This window comes from Cetorhinus maximus, chromosome 2 (assembly GCF_964194155.1).
Source record: "Cetorhinus maximus chromosome 2, sCetMax3.hap1.1, whole genome shotgun sequence".
Lineage (NCBI taxonomy): Eukaryota > Metazoa > Chordata > Chondrichthyes > Lamniformes > Cetorhinidae > Cetorhinus > Cetorhinus maximus.
Window position 1 is genome coordinate 132,640,609 of NC_135880.1, and position 24,622 is coordinate 132,665,230.

General features: G+C 40.2%; 1 protein-coding gene across 3 annotated transcripts in view; it reads left to right on the plus strand.

Moving 5' to 3' along the window:
• mllt3 (MLLT3 super elongation complex subunit) overlaps nucleotides 1-24,622 on the plus strand; it is a 158,425-nt gene that overhangs the window by 46,317 nt on the left and 87,486 nt on the right. For all 3 annotated transcript variants that reach the window (XM_078569575.1, XM_078569584.1, XM_078569594.1), the window contains exons 3-4: nucleotides 20,577-20,659; nucleotides 23,673-23,816. In XM_078569575.1, the coding sequence (XP_078425701.1) occupies nucleotides 20,577-20,659; nucleotides 23,673-23,816 (227 nt within the window). The remainder of the gene's footprint in view (nucleotides 1-20,576; nucleotides 20,660-23,672; nucleotides 23,817-24,622) is intronic.

The window sequence follows — 24,622 nt, forward strand, 5'->3', positions numbered from 1 at the left end:
GAGAACGGGGGGTGCTTTTGCCAGCACACTTTGACTATTAAAATAGTCACTGGTTAGGTACTGACTGTACAGGAATGTAAAAGTGTGTTGTGTGCCTTCCTGCAAACAGTTGCATTTTATAGTCCGTGAGCATAAGTATAGAGTCATGTGGGCTGTTCATGGAGGAAGCATTTGCAAAATCTTACAAATTACAAAACTATTCTGGCTGTTTTCACCAGTCTTTTGGTTCTATAAGGATACAACTTGCCTCAGGATTGATTTTTAGTATTCTGCTTTCAATTTGTGTTCCCAATTGTCTTTATCATTTTGATTCTTCAAAGAAATCCATACCCACTATTTTCCTTTTAATGTAAACAGAAGTACAGACGTTTCACATCTGTAGTTTTGACAATTACCATAGGTAGGCCAGTTACACTGCAATCTGTCTCCATGTCCGATTGATCTGACTTGTTGAGCACAGACTGTGGCAAATCTAGATTACAGTCTGGAATCATAGTACGGTGCAGAAGGAGGACATTTGGCCCACCCAGGAAAAGGTTTAGAAATTTTAATGATCTCCTGCCAACTCTCCTTTTTTAGAATGAACTAAGCAAGGATTGCATAGACAAGAACATCTTGTGTTAGGACCTTTTGGATTAATATAGAATGATGGGCTGGAGTGTGTTATTGCAGTGGAAGAACTCATGAAAGAGTACCACCATGGGAATTGAATTGATATAATGATGGGCATCTCCAGTTTGTAGTTGTGATTGCACCATGGCTGAAGGCAATATGTATCTTGGGAGTAATTTAACTGTCTGTCAGATGAGTTATTGTGAAATGAATGTTCATTTGAAAAGGCAATAAAATGATTGAGTTGAGCATCACATTAAAATAAATCATGGTGGGGGGTGCAGGGAGACAGCAGAAGGAAGGAGAAGAGAGGAGAGAATTGGAAGGACAATGGTATTTTTCCATTAGCATAAATTGAGGCTGGATTTAAGATGAAATGCTATATGACTGTTATATGCTGATGGGGTTAGATAAAGCAGTGTGAGCAGAGACTTGAATGGGAGCACAAACACTGGTATAGACCAGTTCAGTTGAGTGGCTTATTTCTGCGCTGTAAATGCTATGTCATGCATTGTATAGCAGAGGAAGAACCCAAGAAGGTGAAAAAGTTATAGCTTTCAGTTAGCCGAGACTACATTTTCTTGGATTAACTTCCATTAATCCATAGTGAAAGATGGTTCAATTTAAAAAATCTGACTTGCAATGCCAACAACATCTTTGCAGTATTTCTTTTTATCAGACTCTGTAGTGTAGAGCCCTCCCTGCTGCTCTCTTTGGGGAGTGAGCAATAAAGTTAGTTCAGTAATGGCCGCCAGCTGTGAGTTCACATGTTAATCTTCTCTCCATGCAATACACAACAGAAAATGGTGACAAGGCTGGGATGGAGTTTTCTTTTATATTTCATTTGACAAATTTAAGGACAGAAGAACATGGTGACATTTTTTCTTAACTCCTAAAGTTGATTTTGAGTACCTTTTGAGTGGTTTGGATGATTGCTTTGTGTGCCCATTGTATTCAGGGACATGGTGAGCCAGCCTGGCATCTAATTGAAAAATTGACACTGAAAGCATATTTGGGGATAATGGGGGAATTCAGCCCTAGCTAAGAGGACTGTTGTTATTACAAACTAAGGTTACACATTTGGCCAAAAGAGAACAAAACGAGATGAGGATAAAGTAAATGTTTTCCTCAGTATGGTGCGCCAGATGCTTTTAATGATGTAGTTATTAACCAGTGTTGTCCATGAGTCCCCAGTGTTATGGAAAATTCTGAAATTGAGATTTTTTTCAAGTCATGGTGTGGTTGTCGCTGGCAGGGCCAGCATTTTTTTTTGCTCATTCCTAATTGCCTTTGAGATGGTGGTGGTGAGCTGCTGCCTTGAACCACTGCAGTCTCTGTTGTATAGGTATACCTACAGTGCTGTTAGGGAGGAATTTCCAGGATTTTAACCCAGTTACAATGAAGGAATGGCGACATATTTCCTAGTCAGGATGGTGGGTGGCTTGGAGGGGAATTTCCAGGTGGTGGTGTTCCCATATGTCTGCTGCCCTTGCTCTTCTAGATGGTAGCAGTAATGGGTTTAGAAGGTGCTGTCCAAGGAGCCTTGGTGAGTTCCTGCAGTGCATCTCGTAGACGGTGTACACCTGGCCACTATGCATCGGTGGTGGAGGGAGTGAATTTTCGTGGATGGAGCACCAATCAAGCAGGCTGCTTCGCCTTGAATGGTGTCGAGCTTATGTTGTTGGATCTGCACCCATCCAGATAAGTGGGGAATATTCCATCACACTCCTGACTTGTGCCTTGTACATGACGGACAGGCATTGGGGAGCCGGGAGGTGAGTTACTAACCACATGGTTCCTAGCCTCTGACCTGCCCTTGTAGCCGCAGTATTTATATGGCTAGTCTATGTCAGTTTCGGGTCAGTGGTAACCCCAGGGTGTTGATGATAGGGAATTCAGCGATGATAATGGTGATGGTTAGATTCTCTCTTGTTGGAGATGGTCATTGCATGGTACCTGTGTGGCATGAGTGTTAGTTGCCACTTGTCAGACCAAACCTGGATATTGTCCAGGCCTTTCTGCATTTGGACATGGACTGCTTCAGTATCTGAGGAGTTGTGAATGGTGTTGAACATTGTGCAATCATCAGCGAACATCCCTACTACTTACCTTATGGAAGGAAGGTCATTGATGAAGCAGCCGAACATGGTTGGGCTGAGGACACTACCCTGAGGAACTCCTGCAGTGATGTCCTGGAACTGAGATGATTGATCTCCAACAACCACAACAATCTTCCTTTTTGCTAGGTATGACTCCAATCAGCAGAGTTTTCCCACTGATTCCCTAGTTTTGCTCGGGCTCTTTGATGCCACACTCAGTCAGATGCTGCCTTGGTGTCAAGTGCAGTCATTCTGATCTCAACTCTGGAGTTCAGCTCTTTTGTCCATGTTTGAACCAAGGAGGTCAGGAGCTGAGTATCCTGGTGGGACCTAAAGTGAGCAGGTTATTTCTAAGCAAGTGTAGCTTGATAGCAGTTTTGATTACCCCTTCCATTACTTTACTGATGATTGAGAGTGGACTGATGGGGCAGTAATTGGCTGGATTGGAGTTGTCCTGCTCGTTGTGGACAGGGCATAGCTGGGCAATTTTCCACATAGCTGGGTAGATGCCACTGTTGTTGCTGTACTGGAACAGCTTGGTTTGGGGCATGGCAAGTTCTGGAACACAAGTCTTCAGTACTGTACCAAAATATTGTCAGGGCCCATTGCCTTTGCAGTATCCAGTGCCTTCAGCCATTCCTTGATATCACGTGGAGTGAATTGAATTGCTGATGACTAGCATCTGTGATGCTAGGGACCTTCGGGGGAGGTCTGATCAACCACTCGGCACTTCTGACTGAAGATTGTTGCAAATGCTTCAGCCTTATCTTTTGCACTGCTGTGCTGGGCTCCTCCAGGAGGATGGGGATATTTGTGTAGTTATCTCCCTCTGGTGAGTTGTTTAACTGTCCACCACCATTCATGACTGGATGTGGCAGGACTGCAGAGCTTAGACCTGAGCCGTTGGTTGTGGGATTGCTTAGCTCTGTCTATTGCATGCTGCTTGTGCTGTTTGACATGCAAGTAGTCCTGAGTTGTAGCTTCACCAGGTTGACACCTCCATATTTGGGTATGCCTGGTGCTGCTCCTGGAATGCCCTCCTGCACTCATTGCAGATTCTGGACTTATTTTATAACACAACAAAGAATGTGATTCCATTGAGATGCATTCCAGCAAAGGAAGTAGTTGCCAAGCAAGACTTTTTGTAGTATGATACAACCTTTAGTAATCAACTTTAGAGATCCATTGTTCCATCAACTTTCTACAGTAAAATCCAGGCCAAGCTTTTGAGCCAATGTAATAAGCTCACATGACAGGAGGTCTTCACTGAGACCACAGACTGCAATTTGCAGCTTCCTGCCAAAGGGGTTCTTTCCATTAGCCAGCAGCGAAGGACCACCAGATTTCAGTGGGATCCTGGCCATAGCAGCACAGTTCAGACTTGGAGTCAATTAAGTACTCAGTTATGTCTTGAATGGCAGGCCTAATGAGTGCAAAGATGAGAAATTGCAGGAGCATTTCACATGTAGAAATGTACTGAATGTAGATCAATGTTATCTCCTGTGGGCTTTAAGAGCCATTATTCTGCTATGGTTTAGAGAATGAATGTTAGAGGAACTTCATCAAGGGCACACAGGTTCGTCCATGTGAAAGCAGCAGCAAAGACAGGTCGAGATATTGAAGAGTTGGTGAAAAGTTGTGAAGTGTGTCTCAAGAGAAATGACCTCATTCCATGGTCAAACACATGCAAACCTTGGGAACAAGTACATGTTGATTTAAGTGAAAGGAAAAGTGTACCTTGTTTTGGTTGATAGCTATAGCAAACAGATAAATGTTGAATCTATGCCCAATACCACAAGTGCAAAAACTATGGAGGCTTTGAAAAGTTGGTTTGCAATTTTGGGGTTGCCAGAGATATTGGTATCAGATAGTGGTCCAGAGTTTGTCAGAGGTGTTTGAAATATTTGAGTAAGAATGGAGTCAAACACACTAATACTATCTTTATCACCCAGCATCAAATGGTACTGCAGAAAGTAGTGTACAAATTGTGGAAGAGGCCTTTGCAGAAATATTTGCTCAATGAAGAGACAGGCAATAATTTCCATGTTTCAACACAGGCTAAACAATTTTATGTTTTCCTACAGAATAACCCCACAGCCTACAACAGGTTGGTCACTGTACCAGTTAGTGTTCAAACATGCTCCTCGGACAAGGTTTAGGTCGCTTAACCGTGATGTCAAAGCAAAATAAGAGAAAAGCAAGACAAAGTGAAGATGAGACATGAGATGCCAGGCATGAAACTTAGGGAGTTCAGTGCTGGTCAGAAACACCACCGAGCTGATGAGAAGTATGTGACTGGAGTTGTTGTAAAGAGGTGAGGTGCATTCGCATTTCTAGTGAAGGTTAGAGAGAGACTCTATCAGTATCATGTAGGTCATTTGCTTGAAAGAGAAAACCTGACAAGGGGAGAGCAGGAGAAATCCCCAATAGTCCAAATACCTCTTACAACCCAAAGTGAAAGTCAGAAAGAAATTGCAAGTTTGCCAGTATTATGGAATCCACTGGTAGACAAGTGAGTCAAGGTCTTTAGGGTGAATCAATCAATGTCACAGTCCCGACTAATAAGTGGAGTTGGTAGTTTAAAGTTCAGATTTGACACCGGGATGTTGAGAGCAGAGAGAAGCTAATGGAAATGGAAGGAGATGCCCAGATAATCAGAGAAAAGTCAGATGGATTAATTGAAAGTATATAAGAAGGAAATAAGTTGTTTTCATTATTTCTTGTCAAATGATGATTTTGGATAACACATACAGGTGTTAAGGAAAACATCTTTTTTAACCTATAAGTTACTCTGGTAATTTCAGTCCTATGTTTTGGTTGTTTACAGTTTTTAAAAAAAAATCCTAGCCTGTTAAATTTCAGGTATTGTTGATATTGGTTTAGTCATATAATATTCTGGCAAATTATTTACCTGCACCATTGTAACTTAACTTGGGAGGGAGTGCAATGAGAGCCCTCTCTGGGGAGGTGTAAATCAAGGTAGTTTAATAATTACTGCTGGCTGAGAGTCCACATGTTAATTAATCATTTCTCTGTGCAGTACACAACTGTTTTACTGTTGAGCAAATGCTTATTTTACTTCTCAGTACTGTTTGTAATCCTTGGGTCTTTCGCTCCAAAATAATCTCCCCTTCACTTTACAGAACTGTTGTTGGCTGCCTAAACGTCGGTGGCAAGGCTGTAAAGTAAATAAAATGCAGCTGTTACCTTCAGGTGCCAAAAGTCACCTAAGAAGAGGTTTTCAGTGCTGTCTTCACAGATGGAGGCTGGCATTTTTCTGAATGTTCAGCTTGCCTGTGCACTCTCGTGATATGGTTTCCCAGTTTCTGGCCTCTGAACAGATTGTGGGCCTTGCACTGGGAGCCAGATAAGAAGTTCTGAATTATTATTTAGAAACGCCTTTGTATCACTGCATTTTCAGCCAGTAGAGAACTTCCTGGGGTCAGTGGTTCTGGATTGACTCCCAAGTCAGTGAAACTGTTACAATCTTTCCCCACTTTAGACATAGCAAGAAGCAAGCAGCTGCATGACTACCGGCATCACTAGAACAGATGTGAAGGGAAGGAACCCTAAACTGGAACGTAGTAACTTCTAAATAAACATTTCAAGCAAGCTTAGGTTTAATTAGTGTATACAACTGCAGGAGAAAGTGTCACCGAACCTTCTGTGTAAATTTAAATTAATTTTGTAGATTGTACTTCAGGAAAGCTCTGCTGGTAACGTGAAACTTGTATAGAACATGCCTGACTAGTTTGCTCATTCAGTTTTCAGGCTGAAAGTGTAACTGGCCATTTTATGTTACTACTTTGTGTCAAATGTGAAATTGTTTTTGGATACGGATCAACTCAAAACTAGTCATGTGTGTTGGAAACTGGAATTAGATTGCACTGAATGCAATAAATGTGAGACTACCTCCAGGAGGTTCTATTGCATCACATTTTGCACTGGCTGTAGTGCACCCTTTTTAAAACAAAACATTTAATGTTGACTTGCACTCCTATGAACACTCTCACAACATCAAATTAAGTGGTATTGATGGGACATCTGTAGAATGCCATTTCTATTTGTGTGAATAAATAAAACCATATACATTAAGGGGAAATTGCAAGTGAATTAAAAAGATCTTCATAAGAATATAAAGTGATGTCCTAGAATTAGTCTCTTTCTGTTTTACTCTTAATTATCCTGTACAAGTTTTGGTTTTCCAAAAGAATTTTGAAAGGGAGAAATATTGAATTTGTGTAAAGTGGAACAGAGAATTTAGTAGAACAAACTCAGTAAGCACTTTTACATCTGTCGTTTAATGTATATCAAGAAAACAACTAAATCATGATCTGGACTTACAGGCGCAATTTCAAAATTTGAAGCCTTGTGAACTATGAGTAGGATAGTGAAAGACTTCAAGAAGACAAAGATAGATTGGTGGAATGGGCAGACATGTGGCAGATGAAATTTTAATGCAGAGAAGTGTGAAATGGTACAATTTGGTTGCAAGAATGAGGAGAGGCAATAAAAATTAAAGGGTATAATTCTAAAGCGGGTACAGGAAAGCAAAGCATACAGGATCCTAGACTAGAGGCATAGTGTGCAAAAGCCAGGAAATTATGAATTTTTATAAAAGAAATAAACTGGGTCGGCCTTAACTGGAATATTGTGTCCAATGCTGGACACCATACTTTAGGAAGGATAAGCAGGTTTTAGAAAGGATGTGTCTAGGGATGAGGGACTTCAGTTATGTGGATAGACTGGAGAAGCTGAGGTTGCATCCCTTGGAGAAGAATGAGAGGAGAGTTGATAGAGGTGTTCAAAATCATGTATCTGGGCACAGGAGAGAAACTGTCCCTTTGAGTGGAAGGGTTGAGAAACAGAGGAGACCAATTTTAAAATGATTGACAAAAGAGATAAAAGGCGACCTGAGAAAAAGTTTGTTGCTCAGTAAGTGGTAGGATCTCGAATGTACTGTCTGAGAGGGTGGTGGAGGCAGATTCACTTGTGGCTTTCAAAAGGAATTTTGATAAGCACCTGAAAGGGCTACGGAGAGTGGCACTAGCTGCATTGTTTTTGCAAAGAGCTGGCAAGGAGCCAGTCAAGCAGAATGTCCTCTGTGCTTTAACCATGCTAATATTATGAGTTTTAAATATAAAAATCATCTTCAAAAAAAAAGTTGCTCAGCCTCAATTTTTTAAAGAATTATTCAAAATGCAGCATGGCAAAAATCAAATCATTCAAATTTGTGCTAAGAAATTCTGATATCCTGGTGACTAATGACAGTTGCGAACAGGATTTTGGGTTTCTGCTGTGGCGCAAGGAGATGTCTCACAGAGACTTTTGGAGGTGGGGTAGGGGAGCAGGGATACCGTGTTGTGATCATTCATGAAGGACCAGGGGAGCTCATTGAAAGCCAGTCATAGCCCCTGGTCTGGGGCCAACTATCACAGTGAGAAATTAAAGGCAGTCCTGGGATTCTGTGAACCCCTCAGTCAGGGTGAGAGATTAAAGGCGGTCTTGGGACTTGGTGGGCCATGTTACAAGGCTATGCATGGCACACATGTTATACTCCTGCTCCAGGAAGGGGAAAGGACTGTGTGCCCAATTGGGATAAAGCACACTTGGTGTGCAGGGTGCTTTCACAGTCTATGGCCTGGCCTGGCTCAGTACTGGGCAGATGGGATGGCCATGGTTCGGGGAGGCATGTACACAGGGGCACACCCGACCCGATCGGGTGTAAAATTGCACAAAATGACATTGAGCAAGTGTCCTGATGTCATTGTGCATTCGCACGACATTTCTCTTGGCAGGTACGTGTGGAAAAAAAACTGCTTGAATTGTTGAGGTCTCAAAATCCAGTAATTTAAAAAAAAAATTAAATAATGGCATTTCATCCAAATATCTATATATGTTGACTACATTTCAGAAAATAATCTTTGACTCTTTTTTTGAATATGAATGTTCTGTTTGATTGGCAGTTTTGAATTATTCCCGTAACTACCATTATTCCTGTAATTACCATCTATCCCAAGTTCCAGAGAATCTGTCTGACATCACTAGAACGGATGTGAAGGGAAGGAACCCTAACTTGGAAAGTAGTAACTTCTGAAATCAAGCTTGGGTTTATTTGTTTAATTGGTGCATGCAGCTACAGGAAAAAGCATCACCAGACCACCTGTGTAAATTTAAATTATTAATTTTGTCGAATACACAGTCGAATACCAGTTCTACTGGTAACGTGAAGAAGCTAATACAGACCAGATTGCTAGTTCAGTTTTCAGGCCAAAAATATCACTGGCCGTTTGTCATCTTGCATCTATTTGTCTGCTAAGCTTGTTGATTTTTCTAAAGCTGGGTTGGTACAGTGGATTACAATTGCATTCACCTTTTTGCCTTCTTTGTATCCAGCCCATTCTGAAAGCATGGTATTTTCTTTCTGACTGTGGATCAGAAGCCAAATCAGTTTACAGCAATCTGTCCAGTCCCTAGTCGATGCTACAACTTGCAACAGACTGCATTAGGAACATGTACTATTCTTGTGGAACGGATCTAAGCCAGTTTCATTTTGCAGTCATGCTGGAGAAGGCTCTTTTCCAGAATTGAGATTAAGGTTTCTTGGAGTAAAAGGGAAACCCTCCCTGTTCCTGCTTTCAGTTGGCCTGGAGAGCCCTTGGCATTCTAATGCTGAATGCAAAACTAGTGGATATGTTCCAATTCTTAACCATGATGAACTTGAATAACAGGAAGAAAAAACTGTGTGCATTCAACTTTTTCAAGTAAAGTTTGAACACAAGAAATTCAAGATGATAGTTGTGTTTCCAGTTGGAAGGCTAAACAAGTTCTGTTTTTAAAAAAAAAAATTAGCCACAGAACTTAACTTCTGCCCTCTTTTCACAAAGTATCAGAATAATGTACATTTGGGAGTCAGATCATATTATAAGAAATCATACAGAGAACTTCTCTTGAATTCTGGTGTTCAAAAAAGAAGAAATATCTGTAACACCATCTGTTTGTGCACCATTGGCTGTGACATTGCTGAGCACAAATTGAAAAGCCTGCCTCTTGTTTCCCCAAGTTGCTCGGAAAGCCTTGTTTAATGGGGTATTGCTGATACCAAGTTATCCTTTTTGGGTATGATTTGCTGTACTGAATTAAATTGCTGTGGGGCAGCTGTCAGGCTTGTGGGTGACATTTTAGCGGGGTGTGGGCACTGTGGCACCCTGCAAAATCTAGCTCATCTGTACAGAGCAAAAGGTAGTTACTGTCACTATTGGCTTACCTGCAGTGTGGAAATTCATTATTTCTCTGCGTCTGAGAGAAAAGCTGCAGGTGGGAAATAAAATAATGCACATTATGTCATTTTCAGTTTTGCTGCAGACATTATGAAGAAATATCAATAAAGGGCAATAACGTGGAGGTAGCTTCACTAAAGTTGACATCAAGTTATGCACTTTTGGGCCCATACAAGGAAAAACTTAGCTTTGCATGAGGCTTAAAAGTGCAGTTGGGAAGAAAATCTATTAAAACATCAAAGAGCAGTCAGATATTCTTAGCACCATATACACAGTCCATATGAAGCTTCACTGAAGGTATTGTGTATTTCAGGCCCAAAGTTTCAGTCTAAACCTGTGTATTGATCCGTTTGTTTAAAAAGTATGAAACAATAAGATGTGTAGTTTAGTTGTGATCAAAAACTGCACACCTCTGTTTCAGATGCCTCGCTTGTGTTGACCCATTTCTTGCCTTCGGCTCCAAACAATTGAAGTGAATTTGTCTCTTTTTTTAAACTCCAACGCTGGAGGTGTCTTAGAGCATTTTGTGTCTGGTGGCATATCTACCCTTTGTCTTGTGAATTTTGGAGTAGTGATTGAGAAATCTCTTAACCAGTGAAAGTTTAAAAGGGAGTAAGGTCAGTCATAGTTCAATTTGTAAGTGGTAAGTTTACTGCTACTTAGACAGTTGGAATGAACATGATGAATCAAAATTACTTTTTTTTCTAACGGGTTTTAAGCTCTTATGGTTCTTCCAAAGGTGGGACCGAGTGCCACAACTCTTCCATTTGTTCACACCAGGCTGATCTTAACTAGTTGATGGCCAAAGATCAAAGAATCCAATTTGGCTGTAGATTACAAGTTTGCGAGGATATTGTTCGCTCAGTTCCCCTTTAGCCAGTTGGATTCCCAGTGCTGAAACAAAAGAAGCTGCCTCTGGCAGAGTAAGGTATCTTTACACTCTTTGGTACAGTAATGCAGCAGTTACCTTACTGGTTTAACAACCCAGGAGTTCAAATCCCACCATGCCATGAGAAAAAATACCATGAAAGCTACCAAATGTTTGATGAATCAGTTGTTTTTATAAAATGCTTCAATTAAAGGACTCTGCAGCTTCTACTTTTTGATCTGCACCTGAGTCTGGACCACATTAGATGGTTTATTCATAAAACCCTCCTGAATTTACCCAGCAATTTGCCCCATTGTGCAAACAATTGCAATGCAGCCTTGCTGTCACCATTGCCTACAAACACATCTGGCGAAAAAATAAATACCAAGACAGTCAGTAATGTCCATGGACTTCATTCAGTTTTTCTTGCATTCAGCTATCTGGCATGACAGAATGCCTACAGACTAGGCTGCATTATTTGGCTATTGTACTTCAGCAATAGCTAAACTGTACAGTATCTGCACCTCGCTTGAGGATATTAAAGAATGTAATTTCTTGCCTGAACCTTAAGGTTTTTGTATGCTCCTTTATATTGAGGATCAATCTTATGCTGCAGCAAGGTATGGTGGGTATGTAGTCTCCTAGATGCTCATCTTCATGTATTTGGTGATTTTTTTTGCTTGGCATTTTTGTTGCATTAATGGAATAGGAATGCCTGCTCTTGAGTAAGATCCAGGTGGCATATCCTACTAATAAGTCACTTTGGGGTGGTCTCAATTTATCTGAAGTTTGCTGATTTTGCATTGCAATGCAAATATCATTGTGTTAACAATTGTATATAGCTGTACAGATACTCAATGAAGTTGAGCCAAAATTAACCCTTGAAGTAGATTTTTGTCTGCTTTTGCTATTTATGCCTTTTCTTTCATATCCAGAAGAGAGTAAAATACAAGCATGATTCAGGGACGTATAATTCTTGCCTTTCTTCAATTCCCTAAGTTTTAAAAGTAGCATACAACTATTCTGTTGGGAAAGGGAGAATAAAGTGATCTAATTAAACCTTTCAAAATTTTGGATTAAATGGAAAGATTGTTCCAGGCAAAATGTTAACTATGGTAAAGGGTTGAATACATGTACCATAAATATTTGAATTAGAAACAACAACAAAAGCAAAACTGACAGAGCAATACACAATACAGTGCATTCATATTACCACTTTAAGTGTTTGTTGAAAATTAAGTTCACGGCAACTAACTCCATTTCTGAAGAAGGAAGGAAATGAGTGAGGTTTGAGAAGATTGTTAGGTTTGATCAGTCATAGTGGTCTTTTCCAAATTTTTTAAAAAGAAACTGTGACCTTGAAACAGTTTGCCCCTTCCAATCAAAAACACATTGTACTTTCCGTCTTGACAGGTATTAACAGCATGCACATTTATCTGTCTCTAATTTTCTACCAAATAAAGTGTGTACACTTAAATGATGTACCAACAACCATAATTAAGTTCTGACCATGTTGGATTTGAGCTCCATTGCCCATCTGTTCTAGGTAGGTTGAATATTGAAGCAGCCTCATTACTTTCAGAGTTTCCATGTAGTCTTGTGTGTCAGCAAATGCCTGCAGCTAGTCATTTTGGTTCCTGCCAGTAAGTTGAATTGACTGAATTTGTTTATTGGGAAATGTAATCCATTATATTGCCAGGAAAACATCTTAATTCATTTATTGCATCTTGGCAGGCATAATATTTGTAGAACCAAGTTCTTGTCATAGGGCAGTGGATGCACTTTTTGTGGTGTCTTTGTTATAATAATTGGCCAGTGTTTGTTGAATTGTAACAATGAGGCAGTCGGAGCTTTATTTATGCACAAATTGCATCTTTTATAGGTTAAATGTGAATATTCAAATGTCGTGCCTGAATTGGGCTGCTCCGCTTTTAGCTTGGCAAAAACAGCATCATGCTGTCTGCCCCAGCATTGAAATGCATTGAATGGCATGAAGTTACATGGTAGCTATGAAGTAACCTTGCAACAGAAAGTTGTCATTTCAGCAGCAAGATAGCTTGGAAGGGATTTGATAGAAATATATTTACTCTATATAAACCTTTCATGATTTTATAAAGAGCAATTGTAAGGTGAAGGATCAATAACCAGAGGGCACAGATTCAAGGTGACTGGCAGAAGAACCATGTGAAGCGAGAAAAATGTTTTTACCCAGCAACTGGTAAATTGGGATTTGGAATGCACTGCGTGATAGGGTGTTTGATACAAATTTAGTAGTAGCCTTCACAAGGGAATTGGATAAATACTTGGAAGGAGAAAAAATTGCAGAGTACTTTAGAAATAGTGGAGGTGTGGGACGAACTGGATTGCACTTCAAAGTTGCTGGGTGGACTCAGTGGGCTGAATGGCCTCCTTCAGTGTTGTACTGTTCTATTATTTTATAGTAATGGCACTTCAACATAGAACAATCACCTTGTGATTTTTAAAAAAAACTTATACTGGGGAAATTAGAATCACCAGTGCTTCAATATTTAAATTCCGGGTTAGTTTGTGGAGAGTCGTTGTATGAGTTGTACTGATTTGTGGCATTCTCTAGGGAAATTGTAATATTCAGTCAGAAAATAAAACAAGACTTGCAGCAATAGTGCAGAGTCCTTTCCAAAATTTAAAAGTAAATTTGTCGAGCAGCTCAATCCAGTCACTTCTGCATACAGTTTAAAACCTTGTTGTAAAATGGAGGCTAGGGGAATTTTGGTAGTCTGTCTACTTGCTGTTCATCACCGCGCACACACTGGTACAGCTATTGCAATTGAACTTCTAAGTGACTGGAGAGAGACTCGGGACTTTTGTTTTTAAAAATTAGTATGCTCTTAACAAAATTATTAGCTAATTTGGCTGGGGAAACACTTGTTCAATTCAAGTAACTTTATCACACCATCCAGCAAGTAAAATTTTGTAACTAGACGTACCAGCTGGTTTTTAAATTTGACCAACTTCTGCCACTTAATCAACAGTGCATTGTCCTTGTGAAGTTCTTTGCTCAAAAAACAATGATCGTTACCAGTGCAGGAAGCTGGTATAAAATTTCTGGGAATGGTAGCACAGTGACATTTTGTTATTGGGCTAGTAATCCAAACACCCAGACTAATGTATTTCACAGGTACAAGTTTGAATCCTGCCACAGCAGCTGATGGAATTTTAATTTAATGTGGATTAAAAAGATAGTCTCAGTAACGGTGACCGTGAAATTATTGTCGATTGTCGTAAAAATCCACCCGGTTTACAGATGTACTTTAGGGAAGGGAATCTGATGTCCTTATCTGGTCTGGCCTTGTGACTCCAGACCTGCAGAAATGTGGTTGACTCTTAACTGCACCCTGAAATGTTCTAGCAAGCCACTCGCTTGCAACAAAATGCCACTGAAAAGTCAAGTAAGAATAAAACCAGACAAACCACCCAACATCGATCCAGGTACTGGAAGCTCCAAAGACACACCCAGTCCAGACAACCCTGCAGAGTCATCCTCACTAACTATCTGGGAATTTGCGCCAAAATTAGGAAAGCTGTCCTACAGATTAGTCAAGCAACAGTCTGATTATAGCTATACTCTGAATCATACCTTTCAGCGAATTTCCATCTCTGGGTATGTCCAGCAGAGTTGATGACAGAGTAGTATACAGTCAGGAGGGAGTGGCTCCGGAGTCCTCAAAATTGATTCCAAACCTTATGAATCTCATGGCGTTAAGACAAACATGGGCAAGGAAGTTTCCTGCTGATTACCAACTACTGTCCTCCCTTTGCTGATGAATCAGAATTCCATCATTTTGAGCATTGCTTAGAAGAAGTACTGAGAGGAGCATGGGCACAGAATGTATTGTGGGTGGGGCTTTTCCATGTTCATTGCCATCAGTGCTTTAGTAGCACCGCCACTGACAGAGTCCTGAAAGACATATCTGTTAAACTGGGCCTGCAGCAGATGGTGATAAAACCAACAAATGGGAGAAACCTAGTTCACCTCTCCATCACTAATCTAGTTGTTGCAGGTGCATCTGTCTCTGACAGTTGAGTGACTACCACACCATCTTGTGAAGATGAAGGGGATCTTTCGTCATGCTGTGTGGCACTGCCACCATGTTAATTGGGCTAGAATCCAAACCGATGTAGCAGTTCAAAACGGGACACCCATAGACTCTGTGAGATGCCCCACCAGCAGCAGAATTTTATTCAGTTTGTCACCTTTGTGGCGTATCTCTCACTCTGCCATTACTATTAAGCCAGAGACCAACCCTTGGTCAGTGAGGAGTGCAGGAGAGCATACCAGGAGCAGTACCAGGCACACCTAAAATTGAGCTACCAACCTGTTGAAGCTACAGAACAGGACTACATGCATGCTAAACAGCAGAAGCAGCATGAGCGAGAAAGCTAAATGATCCAACCACCAGTGGATCAGATCAAAGTTCTGTGAATATTGCTGGACAACTTAAACAACAAACGAGATAGAGGCTCCACAAATATCCCCATCCTTTAGGATGGGGGCGGGGAGTGGTGCCCAGTAAGTCAGTGCAAAAGGCAAGAGTGAAGCATTTGCAGCATCGCCAGCCAGAAGTGCCGAGTGGATGATCCATCTCGGCCTCCACCTGAAGTCCTCGGAATCACAAATGCCAGTCTTCAGCCAATTTGACATTGTGTGATTGAAGGCACTGGCTGCAGCACAGCAAAGACTATGAGCCCTGACAGCATCTCTGCTGTAGTGCTGAAGATTTGTGCTATATAACTAGCTGCACTGGAACAGTTTGGCTCAGGGTGCAGCTACAACACTACATCTACCCAACAGTGTGAAGGATGGTCCTTTTTTTGAGATTGAACAGAAAAAGCAAATTCAAATCAGCCAATTCCTACTATGTCATCAGCAATGTGCTGGAAGGTGCTGTTGAGTGCTATCAATTTGTATCCTAGTGACCCTGGCAGAACTTAGTTCCAGACTTCTAAACGTGGATGAGAGAGTTGAGTTTTAGGTGATGCGAAGATGACTGACCTTGACATGAATATTGTGGTTGTTGGTGGCCAAGCATATCTACCTCAGGGCATCATTGTAGAAGTTCCTTGGTAGTGCCTGGGGCCCAACCATGTTCAGTTGCTTCATCAATGGTCTTCCCTCCTCCTTCAAAAGGTCAGAAGTGGTGATGGCCTGAGTATTCAGTACCATTTGCAAATCCTCATTTGCTGCATGCCCGCACAAACTGGTTCAGTAAAATCAGGACAACGTTCAGGCTTGGGCTCAAGTTGCAAATGACATTGCCTGGCACTTGCATGGTTCCAGTGACCATTTCCAACAAGAGAGAATCTAACCATCACCCCTTGACATTCAATGACTACCTCCACTAAATCCCTGACCAACATTCTGGGAATTACCATTGATTAGAAACTGAACCGGATCGGCCATAACAGTACTGGTTGCTATGAGAGCAAGCCAGAGGCTGGGAATTCTGAGGTGAATAACTTGCCTCCTGACTTCCCGAAGCCTGTGCACCATCTACAAGTCAGGAGTGTGATGGAATACTCTCCACTTGCCTGCATGAGTGCAGCTGCAACATCACTCAAAAAGCCAGACACCAGCCAGGACAAAGCAGACCACTTGATTGTAGTAACAGCGCGCGTGGTACTTTTCACTAACAGGATGCACCTGTCAAGCCAAAAAGATGATTTACCTTCCACACAAATCAGTAATGTGGTATCTAAATTTCAGCATCCGAGCAATGCCAAGTAAGTAGGCCATATGTCCCAAGGACGAGCAGATCGTATCAAATAGCACATCCCTTCAGCTGCTCACAATGGGTAGAGTACTGACCATACTCAACGAGACAGTGCTTGTAAAACTTAGAATATAATGTCTAACCTTGGATGTGATTCCATTATTGGACAGCACTTGCTCAATAATCCTGAGTGTGCTAAGAACTACTCAGTTGGGCTTACAATCCAGCTTATCTACACTTGCTGGAAGCTACATATATTTGTACGCAGGGGCTTGACCTCTGCAGGCAAATGGAACATATCCAGATATTGTGCCTTTTTATGAATTAAACAAAAGCCTGGGGATAATACTTCCTAGTGCATTCCCCATGGCAAACCTTGACCAATCAGTACCCTTTCTCATGTAGTATGAATTGTTGCTCCCTTTGAAATTTGGCATTCTTGCATCTGTCCTGATGAGTGCAAGGTGAAAAGCTTCAATAGCATGCCACATTTTTTGGCAATACTCAAGTTCTTTACTATCAAGTGACTAGATATTGGCAGGTTTAGTGAATGTGTAAAACTAGCAAATGGATTTCAGTGTAGACGAATGTGTCTTCATTTGAAGAGTATACTTTCTAAATGAAGAGCCAGAAGCAATGGAGGTCCTGAGAGATTTGGGACCCCTGTACCTGTTCATATTTTAACTAAGAGGCCTAATGGAAGGCTAGATTTTATACCTAAAATACAAGGGGGTAGAACTCCTGCTTCAGCTCTACAAAGCTCTGATTAGAACACACCTGGCATACAGTGAGCAGTTCTGGGCACGGCAATTTGGAAGGATATATTGGCCAGGGAGTGAGGGCAGTGTAGATTTACCAGAATGATAGCCTGGGCTCTGAGGCTTTAATTACAAGGACAGATTGTACAAACTAGGCTTGTATTCTCTGGAATTTAGAAGTTTCAGGGGTGATTTGATAAAAATTTTCAAGATATTAAGGGGAGCAAATAGATTACATAGACCTAATTCTGCTGGGTGGGGAGTCTAGGGCTTGGGGACACCTAGAAATTACAGCCAGACTTTTCCTAATTTTTCTGCTGAACCATTTATATACACTAAGGGTGGTGAGTGTTTTGGAACTTCCTTCCACAAGCAGCACTTGATGCTCAATCTATTCTTAAATTTAAAATTGAAGATGGATTTGGTTTAAAAAAATACTCATTACAGATTTGAGGCAAATGCGAGTATGTGGAGTTTGGTTGCAGATCAGTCACGTTCGTATTGAATGGCTGTGCGCACTGGGGTGGGGTTGGGTAGCACTATTCTTGTAACTATTTTACTAGAATATCCCATGAATATTGTCTTTTAAGATCGGGAAGTGCAAGTTCCTCCATTCCTTCCTGGTTAGCCTCGTGGCACCCTTTTGTCCTGGTGGCTGGAACAGCGTGCAAGTTGCAGTCTGACTCGAGCGCAGTAATTTTATTTGTCAACATACTCAGACTTTCAAATTGTTGCTTTGGTTAGATATTTTAAACATCAAGTTACTAAAACTCCCAATCTTCTTCAATTTCAACCTGAACTATTTCACTAGTTTTGTAATGAGGTATATATATGTTGCCTGTTGTCCTGCCAGTACTTGACATCTATCTGAATTAACTTTTTCATCTTCCATTGTTTTGTCCACTTGCAGAATAAGTTGGACAAAACATATGCAATATTGGAGCTCTCTGTTCTCCAACTCCGCTATTTTGGGAAAACTATTTGTATTGGGTTCTTGAGTCCAAGTTATTGATGTAAAATAGAAACTTTACTGGTCCCAACATTGATCCCTGGTAATTTTATTCCACTTCGTTTTGGTGTCAGTTTAGGCTTTAACACACAGCTTACACTCCTAATCTCTAAATGCGTTGTCAAGCTGCAGCATCAATATTTAATAGGAGTACATTAAACCTAGTCTATAAATCTATGGAGTCTATTGGAAGGCTAAAATCAAGACTCAAACGATTCACCCCTTGATTATAACTAACCCACCAATAGCTTCATTGCCATTGCTTAATTTTTATGTATTGTTAAAACTGTTTTCTTGGTCTCTATTGTAAAATTTTCTTTTGCATTTTTATATATTTAATTTTAGTACAGAAAGAAAACTGATGTGTAAACTATTGAAGGAGTAAAATCATTTCAACCCAAGATGGAAAGAAGCAAGAGGTAGCGGAATTAAGGAGAATAAAAAGGCAATCAAATTAATAGTGACAGGTGCCAAATTAATGTGTACGTCAAAATAAAAGGTGATACCATGCATTTCTCAATCTGAAATTTTGAATCTCGATAATGATTTCTGGTCGCCAGCAATTCCAGTGAATAGCATGTTGTACTAAAAACCTTTTGCTGTGCCGAACTGCTTCCTGTAAAGGCAGAAACCTGTGTGTTGTGTGTCGTTTGCCTGACTGATGATAAATGGAGGAGTGGGGTGGGAGGTGTGGTACCCCTAACTTTCTGTCCCACTACTGATTTTTAAAACTTTTAACACCTTTAACAGCTCAGTGGCTCAAGTGCTTTGCAGCCAATAAAGTACTTCTGAAATATTGTCAGTGTTATAATGTAGGAAACAAAACTTTGGAACCAATTTTACAAATGCAAGTTAATGTTCTCCCCATAGATGTACCAGGTGGGTGAAGCTCCCTACCTGTAGTACACATTTCCTAAGGTTGACTCGATATTAACTTTAAAAAAAAGTCTTTGAAATTTGAAATAAAGAAAACCTTCAATGATGTTTAAAGGATGATACACCATTGAAGGAAGCTATTCAATCCATAACGTCTGTGCCAGTTCTTTGTTAGATTTATACACTTTTTCTTCTCACTCTCTTGCTCTTTCGCAATAGTCCTGTGAATTGTTTACCTTTTAAGTATCTATCCAATTCCCTTTTGAAGCTTGCTGTTGAATCTGCTTCCACCATCCTTGCAGCCATTCCAGATTACCACAACTTAAAAAAAGAAAACAGTATTTCCTCATATCGTCCCTGGTACTTTTGTTTATCTGTGTCCTCTGGTTACTGACCCTTCTGCCACTGGAAATAGTTTCTCATTTATTCTGGTTTTGAGCACCTTTATCAAATGTTAACCTTTGTCAGATGTTGACATTCAGTGTTTTTCCAGCATTTTGATTCCAAAAGGCTCTTTTCTGCAACTTTAAGCAATACAATTTAATTCTGAAACAAACGACTGATTTTGTTAAGGAATTTTATACTTGGGTTAGGTTTTTTGTTTCCAATCTGTAAAGCTCTGTACCCAAGTCCAACCAATTACTCATTCAGCTTTGCAGTGCGAACTGGAACAAATGTGACACAAGTCAGTAAATCAAGTCTCTATTGTACTGCTGTCTTTAGGTACAGTCTGGCAGTAGGTTAACAATACATTTGTTTCGAACATCTATTTTCTTTCAATGGAGAACGAAATCATATTTGTTGAGAATTTTACACTTGGTGAATGAAGGGGAACTTGCTTGGTACATGAAGATTCTAGACTTGTATCTGTTTATTTATGAATTTGCTTCTCTTTGATATATTCTAGTTAAAAGGAAAGGTTTTCTCTAAGGGACTATTTTGTTGTAAGCTCCAGTTTCTGAGGCTTGTTCAGCATTGCAAAAGATCCTACCTGACCTATCCTCTCCATCCGAAATGCTAGACATTATTGTCGTCCTTTGCTGAGAAAAATGTGACATTTGAGCTTGTCATTTCTATAAATCTTGATGCTGAGAATCTAGAAAAGCAATTTAGGTCCAATTTTTCACATTTTGTATTTGTTTTGCTGAGTTTTTTTTATGGGCATGACTTGTGTTTTAGGAAGAGTTATTCTCAAATGTTTTGGTATCACATTGGTAGATTATTTTACTTAAAACTCCACTCTGTTACAGGTTATTACCTATACCTCTGGGTGAGTATTTTCTATTCTGAACTATTTCGTAATCTCTTTCTTTTTTGAGTGCAGTGTGCAAGGATCCACCGTACAAAGTGGAGGAGTCAGGATACGCTGGTTTTATAATGCCGATTGAAGTGTATTTCAAAAACAAGGTAAAGAAGTTAATGCATGAAATTTTAGTATGCTGTCTTAGCCTGCAGTTGGAATGAAAGCAGGATAAAGTTGACAACTGCTTTTTAAGTGTGCACTGCAGCAGGGGTTGTGAAGTTGGCTGTATGCTGAAATGGGTCGACAGTTCAAGTTTGCAATGTAACATTACCCCAAATAAGATTTGCATAACTTTTAAGCTTTTAACTGGCAACAGAATTTAACTCTCTCCTCCATTCATTCTTACCAGAATTGGTTGAACACATTCAACTTGATGCCTAGCAAAATAGTTTTAAAAGGGGAATCAGCCCACAGTGGTTGGGGGAGGGAGGAGAAGCCTTCTAAACGACTACTTAACACAATGAAATGTCTTACAAAATTGCCATTGCACTATGTCTACAAACTGATGAAGCATGCATAAATAGTGCTCCTTTTTAGTAATATAATAATACTGTGGCACCCATATTCAGCACTTCTCACCTTGTTCTACAACATTGCTGTAGTTGTTTCTATCTTTAGTTGCAGCAAATTTCAAGGCAATGTTTATGGGGGAGGGGAATAGAAAAACAATGATCAAGTAATTTAACTTTTTTTAAAAATATGACTCATTGCGGTGAATAATTAATGGCTGAATTTAATTTCATTGTGTAGCTGTTAGACAAGCATAATTGTTCAGTCGCTAATGGAATCAGGAGCCTTGTTGCTGTGGTAGTTCAGCTCAGGATTTGGTTAGCAGACCAGAACATCTGCAAGTGCTAACAAAAGGATTGGAGATGACAGCAGTGGATTTTTCAATTGGTACACTTGGAGCCAGTCTAAATTTTTAATACAGCAATACTAATATAAATGATGGGTCAAATATGAAAACTACTAGTTTAAAGGAGGAATAAGCCTGTAAAGGGTTTGGAGCAGGCCAGTTTGTTATACATTGCAAAGCATTTTCTTTCTCTTCCACCACTTGCCATCCGCAACTCTTTCCCCCCCACCCCCCGCAAAGAGTGGCAATGCACACCTAACTTTCTGAGAGATGCTCTTCAACAAAATAGCTCTGCCTGGTAAGACAAAGCTTGAATGGTAAATATCCTGTGGCTAAAGTCAGCAGAGTTTGCCCTATTTCTCTTATTTTTCAATTCCATTTCTATATAGAATCTCACAGTACAAAAGGAGACTATTTAAGCCTCACATCTGTGCCAGTTCATTCCCCATAACTCTGCAAAATAACTCTTCAATTACATGACCAACTGCCTTTTGAAAGTTCCTGTTAATCCTCTGTGTTGTGGGGGTGGGGTAATTCTAATATCCCCTTTAGTTCTTGTTTTGCTAGTGACTTCAAATTTATGACCTCTTGTTACCCACCCATGAGGAAACAGTTTCCCCCTATTTGCTCTGTCAAAACCTCTAAATTTTGAATACCTCTATTGAGTGGCCCTTTAACTTTGTGCTTTGAGGTGAGCAATCCTAGCTTCTGCAGTCTCTCCACATAATTGAAGTCCCTGACCACTGATATCATCCTGGTAAATCTTCTCTGTACCCTTTCTGAGACTTTGACATCGTTGCTCAAATGTGGTACCCAGAATTATTCATAATACTCCAGCTGAGGCTTAACCAAAGATTCCTAAAAGTTTAGAAAGATTTCCTTGCTTTTTTTTTGTTCAATCCCCCTAATTACAAAGCTAAAGATCCCGTATGCTTAACTGCCTTATCGACTTGCCTTGCCACCTTCAAAGATTAATGAATTTGTCGTCTCCTCAAAAAGTACCATTTAGATTGTACTGCCTCTCCATGTTGTTTCTCCAAAAGTGCACCACTTCACATTTAGTCACCTTAAATTGCATCTGTCATTTGTTTGCCCCTTTCACCAGTCTGTCCTCCTGAAGCCTGCTACTATCATGCTCACTATTTACTACATTGCCAAGTTTTCTGTCATCTGCAGGCTTCAAAATTGTACTCTCCATGCTGAAGTTCCAGGTAATTTGTATGTAACAAGAAAAGCAGCAGTCCTAATACTGATGCGCTGAGAGATGCCATGGCATACTTATCTCCATTCAGGAAAGCAACCATTCACCACTAGCCTGCCTCCTATCTGTTATTTTGATCTTTTTAGAATGGCATTATTGGCTAAAAACAGAAAATGCTGTAAATACTCATCAGGTCTTCCAGCGTCTGTGGGGACACAGAGTTAATGTTTCAGATTGATGACCTTTCATCTGAACTGGGAAAATGTGATGGGTTTTAAGCAAGCAAAAGGGGAGGGTTTTTACCAAAGGAATGGTCTGTGATGGGGTGAAAGGCAAAGATGGAATGGCAAAAAGTTTGGAGTTGCAAGGTCAAAGCAAGTGGTAATGGAACAAGTATAGAAACAAAAGATATGAGTAGAGGAGGTGTGAATGGCAAAATGTTGAACAGCTGCTGCCTGAAAGTTTTTTTTCAAAAAAAAAGACAAGTAAAACCAACAAAGAAAAAGAAAACAAAATAGGGACGGAAGTTAAAGTCTGAAATTGTTGAACGCTGCATCGTTCTACCTAATCAAAAGATGAGGTGCTGTTCCTTAAGCTTGCTTTGTGTTTCCTTGGAACATTGCAAGAGGCTAAGGACAGTGAGGATTAAAGGGATTGAGATTTACTATATAAAAGATCATGGACAAAAGCCTGTGTCCCATTGTCCCATGAGTAAAGCTGTGGCCCAGGATATTGGTATATTAATGTTCTGCTGTATTGATTTGTCAACCAATTTTGCAGTAGCTTTTCTCTTTGCAGCACCCTGAGTACTCGGGATGCAGTGCTCTAAATAATACTGTGGTGATGAGCAGCATAAATCTCCTGACTATCAAGTTTTTGGATGTTTTTTTTAAAACAAATTGTTTGATAGCTTTGACCCAGTTTAGTGACTATTTTGACTAAGTGAGCTATTGTTCTTGAAAAAAGTCTTAAGAAAATTAACTCTCTTGAAGCCAAAAATTGTCTGCTGAGATTGGAATTTCAAAACTAATATTGAGTTTTACGTGGTTTTTTTCCTTAGGAAGAGCCCAAGAAGGTACGCTTTGATTATGACTTATTCCTGCACCTTGAGGGGCATCCACCTGTAAATCACCTGCGATGTGAAAAACTCACTTTCAACAATCCAACTGAGGAATTCCGTCGAAAATTGCTGAAAGCAGGAGGGGTATGTTCTTTTAATTTAAAAATATTGGAGGTTAGGAAGCTAGCGGTATTGATAAATGAGCGTGTACATTTGTCTTTTGCTGAAAGGTACTGAATGGGTAAATTACAAGCCAATAAAATGAGCTTGTCTTTGTGAGGAATCATTGTTTGAAGATGTGTGCGTCGATAATTACCAGGTGATCCGAACAGTCAACTTTTAGAAGATAGTTAACACACTGGAACAAGAGGCAAAGCAATGTATGTTTTTAAAAAAGACAAAGGATTTAATGCATATGAAAAATTAGCGATGTACTGCTTATACACTGCTTTGAATTCTTAGCAGTGGTTTCAAGCTGTCACTAGTAGAGTTCTTGGAACAGTGCATGTGCACACCTTTTTGTTTTCCCCATTATCATCAAGAAGCTTGAAAACAAATAAGATTGCAGAGTAGCAGAATAATTGGATGTTCATTGCAGATTCATAACCACTCTTTCTGTACCTTTTCAATTGACATTGAATTCGCTGTCCTTCTTAGTCTTCCTATTTCCCAATCATAAATCTCATCGGTCAAGGAGATACCCTGTTAGTTGCTGTGCTCACTCAAGTCCCAGATGCTTTGTTTCCCTTCTTCTGCTATTAACACCTCACACTTCCAGCAACTTTGTGGGGAAAACATTTTGAGCTGAAGGATGCAGGGCCATTAGGTGCCATGCTACTACAGCAATCTGTCCAACTTTAAGGCAGCTCAGTGGAGCATCCAGAGATGATTTATATTTAGTCTGTAGAAGAGGATTGAATGGCTGTTGCTCATTCTTTACATGTGCTCTT